Source organism: Giraffa tippelskirchi, chromosome 7 (genome assembly GCF_054371585.1).
Source record: "Giraffa tippelskirchi isolate mGirTip1 chromosome 7, T2T-mGirTip1v1.2.pri, whole genome shotgun sequence".
In the NCBI taxonomy this organism is placed as follows: domain Eukaryota; kingdom Metazoa; phylum Chordata; class Mammalia; order Artiodactyla; family Giraffidae; genus Giraffa; species Giraffa tippelskirchi.
In genome coordinates, this window is record NC_137281.1 from 20,170,287 (window position 1) to 20,184,713 (window position 14,427).

The 14,427-nt window shown below is 48.4% G+C and overlaps 1 protein-coding gene across 3 annotated transcripts in view; it reads left to right on the top strand.

The window, feature by feature from the left end:
- TSHZ3 (teashirt zinc finger homeobox 3) overlaps positions 1-5,248 on the top strand; it is a 69,022-nt gene extending 63,774 nt beyond the window's left edge. For all 3 annotated transcript variants that reach the window (XM_081505845.1, XM_081505843.1, XM_081505844.1), the window contains one exon: positions 458-5,248. In XM_081505845.1, the coding sequence (XP_081361971.1) occupies positions 553-3,663 (3,111 nt within the window). In that variant the 5' untranslated portion in view covers positions 458-552 and the 3' untranslated portion in view covers positions 3,664-5,248. The remainder of the gene's footprint in view (positions 1-457) is intronic.
- Positions 5,249-14,427: the final 9,179 nt, after the last annotated feature.

The following is a 14,427-nucleotide window of genomic DNA, read 5'->3' on the forward strand; positions in this document are numbered from 1 at the left end:
TGAGTAAAAAATGCTTGCTTAATTTAAATTGTGAATCTGTCTGTTAAGAAATGCATTAGGGGTAGGAGAAGCATAAGACATATTAATTGACAGACAGGAACTGCTGTCTCTGAGGTTGATACAAGTAATTTATTACTTTAGAAATGAATGCCACCTCCAGAATGTGCTTCATTAATTTCAAATTTAGTTTTAATTTCAAGCTGTTGCCCCTTGAGAAGAATAAGGTGGCAAATTATGTTTGAAGAGCAGATTTTTTTTTTTTTGCTCCAAAGAAACACCACATTTTAACTATTTAATTTTACAAATAAATGTGCCCGTCTACTTTGCTTCGTTTTCTGAAGAGCCAAGAAAATGTTCTAGGTAAGGTCAACACTTACTAATGCTTTCTTTTTTCTTTCTCTCCTCCTCCGTGTGTCTCTTCTTTGTGTCCTACCTGTTCCACCTGTTATCAACGCAGCCTATGTTTCAGATGAGTTGAAGGCTGCCGCCCTGGTAGATGAAGACATAGACCCAGAAGAGAGCCCTGCAGATGGAGAGCCATCAGCTAAGTACATGTGCCCGGAAAAGGAGCTCAGCAAGACCTGCCCCAGCTACCAGAACTCCCCGGCGGCCGAGTTTTCCAGCCACGAGATGGACAGCGAGTCCCACATCAGTGAGACCAGTGACCGGATGGCTGACTTTGAAAGCGGCTCCATCAAGAACGAAGAGGAGACCAAGGAGGTGACCGTCCCGCCGGAAGACACGACCGTGTCTGACAGCCTGGAGCAGATGAAGGCCGTGTACAACAACTTCCTCTCCAACTCCTACTGGTCCAACCTCACCCTCAACCTGCACCAGCCATCCTCGGAGAAGAACAACGGGAGCAGCAGCAGCAGCAGCAGTAGCAGCAGCAGCTGCGGCAGCGGGAGCTTCGACTGGCACCAGAGCGCCATGGCCAAGACCCTGCAGCAGGTGTCCCAGAGCCGCATGCTGCCCGAGCCCAGCCTGTTCAGCACGGTGCAGCTGTACCGGCAGAGCAGCAAGCTCTACGGCTCCATCTTCACCGGGGCCAGCAAGTTCCGCTGCAAGGACTGCAGCGCCGCCTACGACACCCTGGTGGAGCTGACAGTGCACATGAACGAGACGGGGCATTACCGCGACGACAACCATGAGACCGACAACAACAACCCCAAGCGCTGGTCCAAGCCCCGCAAACGCTCGCTGCTGGAAATGGAAGGCAAGGAGGATGCCCAGAAGGTGTTGAAGTGCATGTACTGTGGCCACTCGTTCGAGTCCCTCCAGGACTTGAGTGTCCATATGATCAAAACAAAACACTACCAAAAAGTGCCTCTGAAGGAACCCGTCACTCCCGTTGCAGCCAAAATCATCCCAGCCGCTCGGAAGAAGGCCTCGCTGGAGCTGGAGCTGCCCAGCTCCCCGGATTCCACCGGGGGCACCCCCAAAGCTGCCATGGCGGACACGAACGACACGCTTCAGAAGAACTCCAACCCATACATCACGCCAAATAACCGCTACGGCCACCAGAACGGGGCCAGCTACGCCTGGCACTTCGAGGCCCGCAAGTCCCAGATCCTCAAGTGCATGGAGTGCGGCAGCTCTCACGACACACTGCAGGAGCTCACGGCCCACATGATGGTGACCGGCCACTTCATCAAGGTCACCAACTCGGCCATGAAGAAGGGGAAGCCCATCATGGAGACGCCCGTCACGCCCAGCATCACCACCCTGCTGGACGAGAAGGTGCAGTCCGTGCCCCTGGCTGCCACCACTTTCACGTCCCCCTCCAACACGCCTGCCAGCATCTCCCCAAAACTGAATGTGGAGGTCAAGAAGGAAACTGACAAGGAGAAAGCCGTCCTTGAAGAGAAGCCCAAGGAAAAGGAGAAGGCCTGTGAGGAGGAGGAGAAGTACGATATCTCTTCCAAGTACCACTATTTGACTGAGAACGACCTTGAAGAGAGCCCCAAGGGCGGGCTCGATATCCTCAAGTCCCTAGAAAACACAGTCACGTCGGCCATCAACAAGGCTCAGAACGGCACCCCCAGCTGGGGGGGCTACCCCAGCATCCACGCTGCCTACCAGCTCCCCAACATGATGAAGCTGTCTCTGGGCTCCTCGGGGAAAAGCGCACCCCTGAAGCCCATGTTTGGCAACAGCGACATCGTGTCCCCCACGAAGAACCAGACCCTGATCACTCCACCCAGCAGCCAGACCTCCCCCATGCCCAAGACAAACTTTCACGCCATGGAGGAGCTGGTGAAAAAAGTCACCGAGAAAGTTGCCAAAGTCGAGGAGAAAATGAAGGAGCCCGAGGGCAAGCTTTCTCCACCCAAGCGGGCCACCCCGTCCCCGTGCAGCAGCGACGTCAGCGAGCCCATCAAGATGGAGGCGTCCAGCGACGGGGGCTTCAAAAGCCAGGAGGACAGCCCCAGCCCCCAGCGGGACGGCTGCAAGGAGGGGAGCCCCCTGGCAGAGCCGGTGGAGAACGGCAAGGACCTGGTGAAGCCCATGAGCAGCGGCTTGAGCAGCAGCACGGCCATCATCACCGACCACCCACCAGAGCAGCCCTTCGTTAACCCTCTGAGCGCCCTGCAGTCGGTGATGAACATCCACCTGGGCAAGGCCGCCAAGCCCTCCCTGCCTGCCCTTGACCCCATGAGCATGCTGTTCAAGATGAGCAACAGCCTGGCCGAGAAGGCGGCGGTGGCTACCCCACCACCCTTGCAGTCCAAGAAGGCGGACCACCTCGACCGCTATTTCTACCACGTCAACAACGACCAGCCCATAGACTTGACGAAAGGCAAGAGTGACAAAGGCTGCTCTCTGGGTTCAGTGCTTTTGTCACCCACGTCCACATCCCCGGCAACCTCCTCATCCACGGTGACAACGGCAAAGACATCTGCCGTCGTATCATTCATGTCAAACTCGCCGCTCCGCGAGAACGCCTTGTCAGATATATCCGATATGCTGAAGAACTTGACAGAGAGCCACACGTCAAAGTCCTCCACCCCTTCCAGCATCTCTGAGAAGTCTGACATTGACGGGGCCACCCTGGAGGAGGCCGAGGAGGCGACGCCCGCGCAGAAGAGGAAGGGCCGCCAGTCAAACTGGAACCCCCAGCACCTGCTCATCCTCCAGGCGCAGTTCGCCGCCAGCCTCCGGCAGACCTCGGAGGGCAAGTACATCATGTCGGACCTGAGCCCCCAGGAGCGCATGCACATCTCCAGGTTCACCGGGCTCTCCATGACCACCATCAGCCACTGGCTGGCCAACGTCAAGTACCAGCTGCGAAGGACAGGTGGAACAAAGTTCCTCAAAAACTTGGACACCGGCCACCCTGTGTTCTTTTGTAATGACTGCGCGTCACAAATCAGGACTCCCTCCACGTACATCAGCCACCTCGAGTCACACCTGGGCTTCCGGCTACGGGATTTGTCTAAACTGTCCACTGAACAGATTAACAATCAGATAGCACAAACCAAGTCACCGTCAGAAAAACTGGTGACGTCCTCCCCCGAGGAGGATCTGGGGACCTCCTACCAGTGCAAACTTTGCAATCGGACCTTTGCGAGCAAGCATGCGGTTAAACTTCACCTCAGCAAAACACACGGGAAGTCCCCTGAGGACCACCTTCTGTATGTTTCTGAGTTAGAGAAGCAGTAGCGTTTGCTTTTGATTAAAGTGACTGTAATTCGCTTTGAGGGAAACTGTTGCAGGCACCTTAAGGCCCCTCTGTCTTGTTCTTGGCACATGTTCTTATTTTAACTGCAGAGAATCACTCTGGGCTGGACTGTTTTGTATAACTGTACAGTGTTTAATAGAGGTGCATACTCAGCTGTTGTTACTGGTAAAATATGAAGGTTAAAACGCAGTGGTAAGTGTTTGGAACTTTGTGTAAATGGGATTTAGTTGTGAGCATCCCCCGATGCTTCAAGCTGCATGCATTAACAGACAGTTTAATTAAGCATTTATGACGAAACCAGGCACACTTTTCCACGCGGCTCAAGTGTGCTGGCATTTTTCACCCTTTCATCTTTAGCCCTCTGAGTACTTTGAAGCACTTTTGCATTAATTTGGTTAAAAAATAAAATAATAATAATAATGTATGAAGCTCTGTTTTTTAAACTCCTTACCAGCTTAGTTATAATTAATAATATGAACCTCCATTTATGCAGGTCTGCAGGGGTATAACACGCCTTGAAATTTAAAAGAATATTATTTTCACATTGAAACATAGATGTATATATTGTATAGATTTCAGACTCTCTTATGAAAAATGTGATTGTGGGTAAATGACCTTTTTTCCTGCATTTATAGCAACAGTGTTTTATGTACCTGCTATGCTCTGGGCATAAGCCGTGCCTATGTATAGTGTATATTTCTTTTTCTTTTTTTTTTAAGGTCTATGGGTTTTGTTTTTTTACATGCAAACATTGTAAATTATACAGAAGATACCACAGATAGCATTTATAAAGTATACAGAAACATTATCTGAAAGCAAAGTATGATTGTTTGTTTTGCTATACAGTACATCTATATTGATAGAGGTTCACGTTTAAATTATACATATTTATTAGCATCATATTATCATTTGTTTTGAGCAGTCTGAATAAACAAGGCCAGGAGATCCATCCATGGCAGGCATCATAACTATTTTGCACATTATTTTTAAAGGTATTTATTAGAAATCAAAAAAAAAAACAAAAAAAAACCACACTCAAACTCAGTGCTCAAAGGGTTAAGTCTATTTGAAAAGGAAAAAAAAAGAGAGAGAGAACTTGTACTGTATTTCCTAAACATTGATAAAGCCTTTAAAATGTTTGTACTGTAATACTTTGCTTAAAAGTCACGAGGCATTCTGTGATACAACCTCTTTTACTTATTTATAAGCCCTCTTGGTTGCTTTCCATATTGTAGGACGCCTTTTTATTTCAATTGGTAACTTTCTGTTTTGTTCTTCCTAATTATTCTCCCAAGATCCCACACTGCAGCTTTATCTTTAGGCTTATGAAAGGTAACCCGTGGTTACCGGCTCTCCAAGTGATTCTGTTCTTCTCCATTTTTGGCAGTTAATTTGCAGAAGTAACTGACAGCTGACACCATATGAGAACCTATGTATAAAATATTGGCATGTAAACAGCACAGACACTCTGTGCCCTGTTTTGTTGTTGACAATGAACCACCATTATGTGACTCTTCATATAACCCTCTTTTCTACGGCAGCATTAAAATTGTCTTTTTGCTATAATTTTGTGTTGCGTTCACAATTATGTCTGAAATGTGCTACGACTAACGAGCACATTAAAATTAAATTGTATGCGATCTGTTTATGACTGAGTTGGTTGCTGTGTCTGCCAGGTGCTGGCAGTCGGAAGCCGCCCGTAAATCAAGGGAGTTTTAGTGAACTTTGGGCTTGGAGAGCAGCGAGCATTCACTCAGAGGTGGTGTGGACAGAATTTTCCCCAAGAATAAAAATGTAAAAGAAAGGAAGGTGTTCCCGTGGGGTTAGATTCTTGCTGGACAGGCGATGTTATCAAGTATCGGCAGTGGAGCTTCGGTCACACCTGGCGACCCGCATGGGGGCGGGATTGGGTCTCCCATCTGGATGAGAGAAGTCCAAGTCAGGGCCCTGAGCCCTGCCCATGGCAGATGGGAGGAAAGGTTTTTGGAAGGCTCGGTGCAGGGCGATTTCTTCCTGTTGATTCGGGATTTTCAAGGAGCAGAAAACAGAGCCCAGCTGGGCAGGTGGACCCTGGGGTCCATGCTCTCTCTTCTGTGCTAAAGGGAGCACAGATAACGAGGTGTAGGGGGGCGGGGAGCCTGAACCCATCCACGGGAGGAGTGGGGAGAGCATTTATATGATAATCACAAGCTTTTATTAGCCCCGGCAAATCATGCCAACAAAACGCTGGGAACATCATGTAAAATTGTAAAATACCTTTATTACTATATTCAGACTACTCTTGCAGTTATATGGAATCGTAGCTCCTAACCTAGAATTATACAAATGAGAGATGTATTACATCCATGTAATATATAAAACACCTCCACGTTAAAAAAATACTCTTTTATTAAAAATTTAAATTAAGCCCTTTCAGAGATGTTCGGCAACACGCCTACGTTTCCCCCCCCCCATTCATCCCCACCCCTTTTTGTCAAGATGAGGCCAAAATTTCTGTCTGCTCTACTTTCTCTCGGCAATCCATCTCTCGCTGGGTTTTTAGAGAGAAACTCACTAGAGTTTAAAACGGGTTTCTGGCAAGTGGAGAGGTCTGTGCTGGCTCTGCTTGCCCTGTGATGCAGACACAGTCGGACTGTGGCCTCAGGCACTGCAGAGGGGCTTTCCCTTCTGGGTCTCCGGCCTTGTCGTCTTCCCCATCTCCACCCGGGTGGCCGCCGCAGTCCCTCCCAAAGCAGCTCTTCACCCCGTCTGCCCCTACCTGGGACATCGTACGTTTCCCCTGGGGGCCCAGCTCCCCCCTGGAACCCAGCTGGGGACAGAGACACCCTCCCCACTGTGCCTTCCGCATCTTCACATCCTGGAGCCCAGATTTCCACTCTTGAATTTTTCACAGGTTAAATATAGCATCGGTTTATTAGAATCCAAAGTCCTGCATCTAACAGATTAAACTGACAACACTTCCATCACCACCAGGGCCCATGTGGCTTGAAGGGAGAGGGGATTTGTGCAAGTGAGGCTGGGAACCCTACCCCCTGTTTACATTTTGGGAGAAGAACCTGATGCCCTACCCATCTCCTCCTCACCCCACCTGCAGGATTAGCTTTAGGACTTCGGTTTGGGTATAGAAGTGAGGAGCTATGGCCAAGACAGGTATCACGTTCTATGACTCACTTGGCCCCCGAGGGTATAGCCAAGAAAGGACCACTCATATTAATGGGGCCCAGAAATTAGCTTTACCTCTGGAGGAAACACTGACTAGGCAGTGAAGGACCTGAGGCATGAGTGCAACCTAACCTGGTACAATGGCAATTCCCCAACCATGCATCATGGCAGGAGGTGGAGCTGGCTGGGACCTCATCCGGCTTGGAAATGGAGGGCTGTTTACTCTCAAGGTCATCTCATCAAACCCTTCCCTGGCTGGAGAGTGAGCCACTGTCCAAAAGAGCCTTCCAGTCACAGCCCAGAATGGCCCTGATTTTCCTGAGATCAGTAGGGGAGATCTGAAGTTGCATTCCAAGTGCAATGTAGTTGTGCACTAGTTCTCCTACCGTTGATATTAATAGAGAATGTGAGAGCAGGAAGGAAGGGTCATCCAAGTCAGGTCTTTAAACGATTCCAGGGAGGCGGAGGGATGGTGCCAAGTGAGGGAGGTTTTAATCACAGGTGTGTAGGTGACCCCGACCTCACCCCTCCCAAGCCCAAGCTTGTTGCAGTCTTACTGTATATCTTCGAGCCATCACATTTACGCAGTATCTTAAAATAACATTTGTGATAAATGTGCAATTTAACTAATTTATGGTGCTATGATGTGCTCAGGGCTACATGCAAGATGAAAATCTTAAATGGAGCTTGAACAGCTCACTTCACAACAAGAAATCAATATGCCACATCTTAGCTATTCGCTGCCGTCAACATTTAGCAAAAAATATCAGTGATGTATCTTTAAGTTTGAGGCAGCAAGAATTCTATAATTAACCAAAATCTTACATAGTTGAAGAGGGTGGGTTATGATGAAGACCCAGATCTCCCTGGCATCTTCGTTCTATTTTCATTCTGAAAAAAGGAAAAAAAAAATATTGATAACCACCAAAGAGGCATTTCTTTGCCGGGTGCTAAAGAGAGCTTAGGTGGAGGTGGTTAGCCTGGGAGGGTTCCCTAGCAGAGCTCAGGGCTGAGGTCTGCAGATCTAGAAGAATTCATTCTCTTAACAGACCGTGCCAACTAGGTGGACTTCACTGCCCTCAATCCCTGACCCACCTATTGTTTCACAGACCTGGTGACTAAATACTTGACAAAAGGCCATAGTAGCTGCCAAGCTCTGGGGAGAGTCAAGCTCCATCTTGAGAGCCGAACCCTGAAGAGAGGAGTCTGAGAGTGGTCAAAGGACAGGAGATGATGGGAAGAAACAAGACTGCAGTGAACAAATCCGGTACTGAAACTATTGTCTCCTGAGATTTCTAAGTCATCCAATAGAAAAAAAAAAAAATCAAATGATTTTATTTTTTCAGATTCATCTGTGCAGCTCTTTTGAAATTGGAAAATTGCAATCACATTTTATTCTGTTGACTATTTAGCACAAAAATAATCCACTTGGTATTAAAGGAAGCAATCATAAGAATGAAAACACACAAATCCCAACACCACTCTTTAATAATAAATACTTTAACTTTAAAATAATAGCTATTATCCTTTTAGCTAATGGAGAAATTACCATTTTTACTCTGCCAGATAGTTATTCTTTTGGTAATAGGAACACTAACCTTTTTTCTCCCTAGGGATTTATTAGTAAGCACATGTAATCTTTGGCAAAAGGGAACCTGAAAATGCATTTCCCTGGGGACCTGGCGCCAGTCGATGCCTTTCAGCCCGCGGCTGACCTTGGAGACACAGAAAAGGTACTCGCGCTTCTGCTCCCACGCGATTCCAGGGTGTGCTGGCCTTTGCAAAATATGCTATAGTTAGCTTCAAAAACCATCTCACTCCTTTGGGGGAAGGCCTCAGCTCTGTCTCATAGCATAAAGCTTCTGGGAGGGGAATGTTCTCCTGACAAACCCCACCTCCCTGTGTGTGCAATAGATATGGTAGCCTCGTTGCTGCTGAGGCCTGGACTCCCGGGATCAGCGCAGAGCAGGGAGCAAACAGGATTTTGTTTCCAGAGAGATGCTCACTCTCCACACAGGCATCAGGTTTCCCCAAGCCAGAAATGGATGCACCATTTTCAGTCTTCAAAGAAGTGACAGGAGGCCACCCCAAGGAGGATTCTAAAGGCGAACATTTGGGTGGGCTTTGATGGTTCCCAAGGCATCGCAAATCACTCTCGATTTGGGACCATGTTCCCCTCTCAACCAAAACAGTGGATTTGCCAGATTGTTGGTCAGTGACTTGACAGTCCCAGGCAGCCTGATGGTGACTCAATCAGCCAGCCCATGGCTGTGGACATCAAGAGTGACTTAAATCAAAGTTAGCAGCTTCTTGAGGCTCGGCATTCAGGGGTCAGTGCCCTTCCCTACATCCAAAGAGCCAGGTGTTTTCAAAATTAAATTCTAATGATAAAAGATCAGAAGAACTGCTTTTCCACCACCTTTGTATAATGTCATGTACTAATATATTCTTAATAAATCATCCCTGATGATAATGATGATAAGCAAGGTGACCTCTTTCCAGAGATTAACATCCACAATTAGCTACTCAGGAATTAGGATACACTATTATTTACTGTCTAACCTGAGCAGTCCAATATAGTGGCCATCAGCCACATGTGGTCATTCAAATTTAAATGAAATAAAGTGAAACATTTCATTCCTCAGTCTTACCAGCCACTTTTCAAGTGCTCGGTAGCCACATATGGCTAGTGTCTATTCTTTTGGACAGCACAGATACAGAACATTACCATCATCACAGGATGTTTGCTTGGACAGTGCTGTCTATACCATTATTTAAAAGCTTTTTCCTAATTAAGAGCTCAGACCTTAATGATGAAAGTGTGTTTTCAGTCCATGGGTATTTCTAAGAATCTTTATTTTCCCAATATGGGTGCAGGCAACATTCTCACGTGCTAATATCTCTGATCAAAGCCAAGGACACACATAATTAACCTTGAGCATAAAATTATAAACAGAAGTGCAGGCATCAGTGTATGAAGTTGCGGGTCGTTCCCCCTGCTGTGGGTATTGTCTGGGCTGAAAACTCCAAAGCCCAGAGAGCTGATGGATGTGGCCATGACCTTGTTTTGCCCTTAGCTGGAGATTAATCAGGCAGTCCCTTGCTGCTCTCTTTGCCCAAGTGGACTTGAATCCTTTCCTGGGACTTGGAGACTTAAGACATGGCTCTGAGACTGGCATGTCTGTTAGTCCCGACAGGTGACGCCCGAGGGTTCCATGCCCCCCGTGCCTGCAGACCCCACCAAGCCTCTATTTCCTCTGCTGTAGCCCCAGGCAGCAGCAGGGGGTGGGGGTGGGGCCCCATCCTGCTCTCTCTTTAAAAATTAAAATATATAAATAGGACTTGGGAAACGACTTTTTAAATTTGGAGGGTTAAGTTTGAAAAATTATTGCGTTTCAACATTTCACTTCCATTATTTTTTTTTCCCACAGCAGGATTCCAGGACACATTTACGACCATCATAATTGTGAGTTAGAGATCTCCCAGGCCAAGTGAAATGAAATTACGAGAAACCGAAATCTGTTTTAATTGGAGCATTTATGGAAAAAAGAAGTCAGGGTGGCTGCTTTTTTCCTTTATGTGACTCCGGTTCATAGCCGTACCTGTGTCCAGAAACCAGGGCTGGGAAAACTTGGGCCAAGACAGAGTGGGGAGGAAAGGCGAGAGAATGAGGTAGGTGTGTCAGGAAGGAGTCATTTTCTTAGCTGAAAAAAAAAATGGAGGTACAGTCGCTGGAGTTCCGCCTCAGTGACCATGAAACCGAGTCGGCAAAAGCTGAAGGACCCGGCTCCTGAAAGCCTCATCAGGGCTTGTCATCGCTCTAATGAATATCATTTAAATTGCTTTGTATATTGGTGGAGTTTGGATGTCGATTTAATTTGTGCATGTGTTTGAGTTCTTCTGCTTGGCTAGGCTAACAGAGAAGCAGCCGCTTAATGAAAACTGAGTTGGTGACAGTGTGATGCGCTCCAACCCAGTCAAATGGGTTTGAAGGGCTGCAGTGACAGGCCTCAGACAGAAGCTGCTCTGGCTGAGGGACGAGAAAGGGGGCTTTCCTGCATCACAGGGACCTGCCAGGCGGTGAGGCCGACTCGCGTGGTTGCGCTAAACTCACTCCTGCAGTCTTTGTGTGGCTTGGCCCACTCTCAGTCCTGTGGACTCCTGCTCCAGGCACAAGGGACCATGCCAGTGGAATTGGGGTCCTTCAGAGTCTCCCTTCCCTGTGGTTAAATGGCACCTTGATGAGACTACTGGGATTGGCAGTGGTAAGGGGAGACTTGGAGCCCGCTTCTCAAGTAAGGGATATGTCCTGAGGCCCCCAGCTGAGATGGCAAGAGAGCATCCTTGTGGGCTACTACCCCCAAAAGCAAAGGTCTCCTCCCACCTCGAGGGGTCACCCTACCCAGGTGTGGAGCAGCTCAGCTCTCTCAAGATGGTCACACGCCATCTTCTTCTTGCTTCTTCCCAGCCATCCTGGGACGGAAGCCGGCTGGGATGCCTGTAGGGCGCATCTGTAGATGAGGCCCAGGACGGGCACTGTGTCCTGCTCTGGCCCACAGTTGCTATCAGTCTTCTGTTTGCAGAAGCTCTAGGAACACAAGAAAGTGAAATCGCTCAGTCGTGTCCGACTCTTTGCAAACCCATGGACTGTAGCCTACCACACTCCTACGTCCATGGGATTTTCTAGGCAAGAGTACTGGAGTGGGTTGCCATTTCCTTCTCCAGAGGATCTTCCCAACCCAGGGATCGAACCTAGGTCTCCCGCATAGTAGGCAGACACTTTACCATCTGAGCCACCAGTGAAGTTAGGAACGCAGGCTGAGCGCAAACCCATTCATCTGCTGACCCTACGCTCAATCCTCTACTCCAAAAGAGCTGTGGTTCTGGGAAGAGTTTGACGTTCAGCCCTGGTGTTTCACTCAGAGACTGAGTCTTGGCTCCAGCTTCACTGTGGGCTCCCCAAGAGCCCACATTCCCCTGGAGGTACTGATCCAGGGTGTGGGCCCAGGCCTGAGGGCTGGGACAGGGTGGGGGCAAGAGAGTATATAAAAAGAGACCCCTTTCGTGCCTTCTCTATGCTCTCTAACTATTGAACTTCACACTGTTTTCCCCAACTTCTCATTATTTCCTTTTCAAATATTGTCAATATTTGCATTATTAACAAAGTAGCATAGAACCTGGGGGAAAAAAATCACAAAGGAAAGTGTGTTTGGCCTCTGAGCTACTTCCTCTGCTCCCTAGATCCCCTCCACTCCCACCCCTGCAGGACTGTGTTTCAGGGTGGAGGGTAGAGGGGAAGAAAACCTCTCAAGTTTGGAAAAGAGATGAGCTCATTCTACATGGGACTGAAAGCCAGAGAGGTGACACATCCACGGGAAAGTCAGCCTCTCTCTTCCTGTCGTCAAGAGCCAAGAGGATGAGGGGGTCAGGGGGAGGGACTGCTGGTAAGAAGATGGTGCCTTGGGCATGGGCCTGCTGAAGATTGTGGGAGCAGACGCATGGTGGGTGCCAGACCCCCAGAGGATCATAACTGCAGGGGCACTTTGGTAGACAGCCCATTTGGCAGCGGGGCTGGCTTTCTTGAAAACAGGGACCCATGCTTTTGTCTTGAGAGAAGGTTCTGTGAGCCCAAGACATGGGGTGGGGTACTGGTGAGGTTTCCTTGGATCCTAGACAAGTCCCATCTCAGGGAGCTGGACCATGAGACCAGAGCACAGTCATCCCCACCCTGTGCCTGGCACCCAGAAGAAAGAAATAATGCCCGAGACCCATCCTGAGCCGTCCTGGCCTCTAATGAGTTTGGAGTCAAGCTGGAGAAAGGAGACAAAACAATAGTGACAAATAAATGACAGTGTCCAATTATGAATGAGATTGGGCAGAAAACAAAGAGAAAGATTACAAGTCTCTGTCTCCAGATTTCAAAGTGCCCTGGCTGCAAGCCGATCTTTAGACTAGACAGGCCTGACTGGACCTTGAGGGATGGATAAGATGTGAACTTACAGCAGGGGCAGGGGGATGGCCTCTCTTGTAAGAAACCACAGGAAGGCTGGTTGCTCAGCTGCTTCTGGCTTTGCCTTGAGATGGCAGGACTGATGGCAGAGCCTCTCGCATCCTAAGAACCACCTCTGAATCCTCTGAAACAAAATAATACCGCAACAATTGCAGTAATAGATTTTTTTTTTTAATTCTGTTCCACCTGGAGGCCTTGCTAGGATTTTCTACTGTAGCTTCTTGATCATTTAGAGCTTCTGGCACCTTTCTCAAAAGTTCGTACACCTGCTTAATCCCAGGGGCTGTGGGCTCTCTGAGATCTACTCACAGGCCTTGGAAGGGGGTCCCAGTTGGCATAAGTCGCCTTCTAGAACTTGTAATTAATATGGTACCCATTCTTTTCCAGGCTTGAGGGTTCAGGGGTGCTTGTCAAGATGTTGTCAGCAGGGATTTCCTCCAGATCTTAAGCAAAGAGAGGGAATTTGGCTCACAAGACCTTGATGCTGGGTAAGATTGAGGGTAGAAGGAAAAGGGGATGACAGAGGATGAGCTGGCTGGCTGACATCACTGACTTAATGGACATCTGTTTGAACAAACTCCGGGGCATAGAGAAGGGCAGGGAAGCCTAGTATGCTACAGCCCATGGGGTTGCAAAGAGTTAGACATGACTTAGCGACTAAACAACAACAAACTGAAATTCAGGCATACCGGCTTTAGCAATCTTGAGAGGAAACACTTTCCATCGCAAGAGGGGGACCCCAGGACCAGGGCCTTCCTGGACCAACAGCTGTGATTCTGATGGGCAGGAGGTCAGAGTCTCACCTCAACCTACTTTCAGCCCAGAGCAGCAGGATGCTCTCTGCCCCAATGTCAGGTTCAACCTATACACTTAGGGTTCAAGTTTGGGCTGCAGATGACCCTGTTTACCAGTTGAATGTGTTCCTCTGTGCATCTTGAGTGATGTCAGCTTTGCTAATGGTGTGATGAACCCCAGTGAACCTCCTAGAACCTTAGAGTGGCTGCTCTGAACAAAGGATTTCAATTTTCCAAAAGCCTAATGAGAAACCAGGCTATAGGGTTCCTATGGGACCCCAGGAGCAGGTTCTCCTGATGGAGGTATCTTCTCTTCCTGGGGCCAGAGGTGTACCAGGTTGGATGCCACTGACCTCAGGAACCTCTTGGCCAGTCTCTCCTGAGCAGCCAGCTGGAGGCCCAACACCCATCAGAGGCCACCTGTCCTTTTGGTTGTCACTTCTAGACCCTGAGATGGCTGCATACCAGAATGTACTAGAAAGAGGAGCCTTCATATATTGGCCTCTCTGGCATGTGATCTAACAGTCAATAATTACCTGGCACAGGTGGCTAAAGGTAGCCCTTGGATTGAATACCACCAACAGACTGTTTGGTTTGGGCCATACATAAAAACAAACAAACAAAAAAGACCCCCAAACCCCAACTTTAACTCGTTGCCATATTTTGAAAATTGGAAGATTTCCTAGAGATTTCTGACATCTCTAGATGCCACATCCCTAGATGACAGCAGGTGGCTTCCCATCTTAGGTGGGACCTGGGCTCCCAGGTTGGCCCTAAAG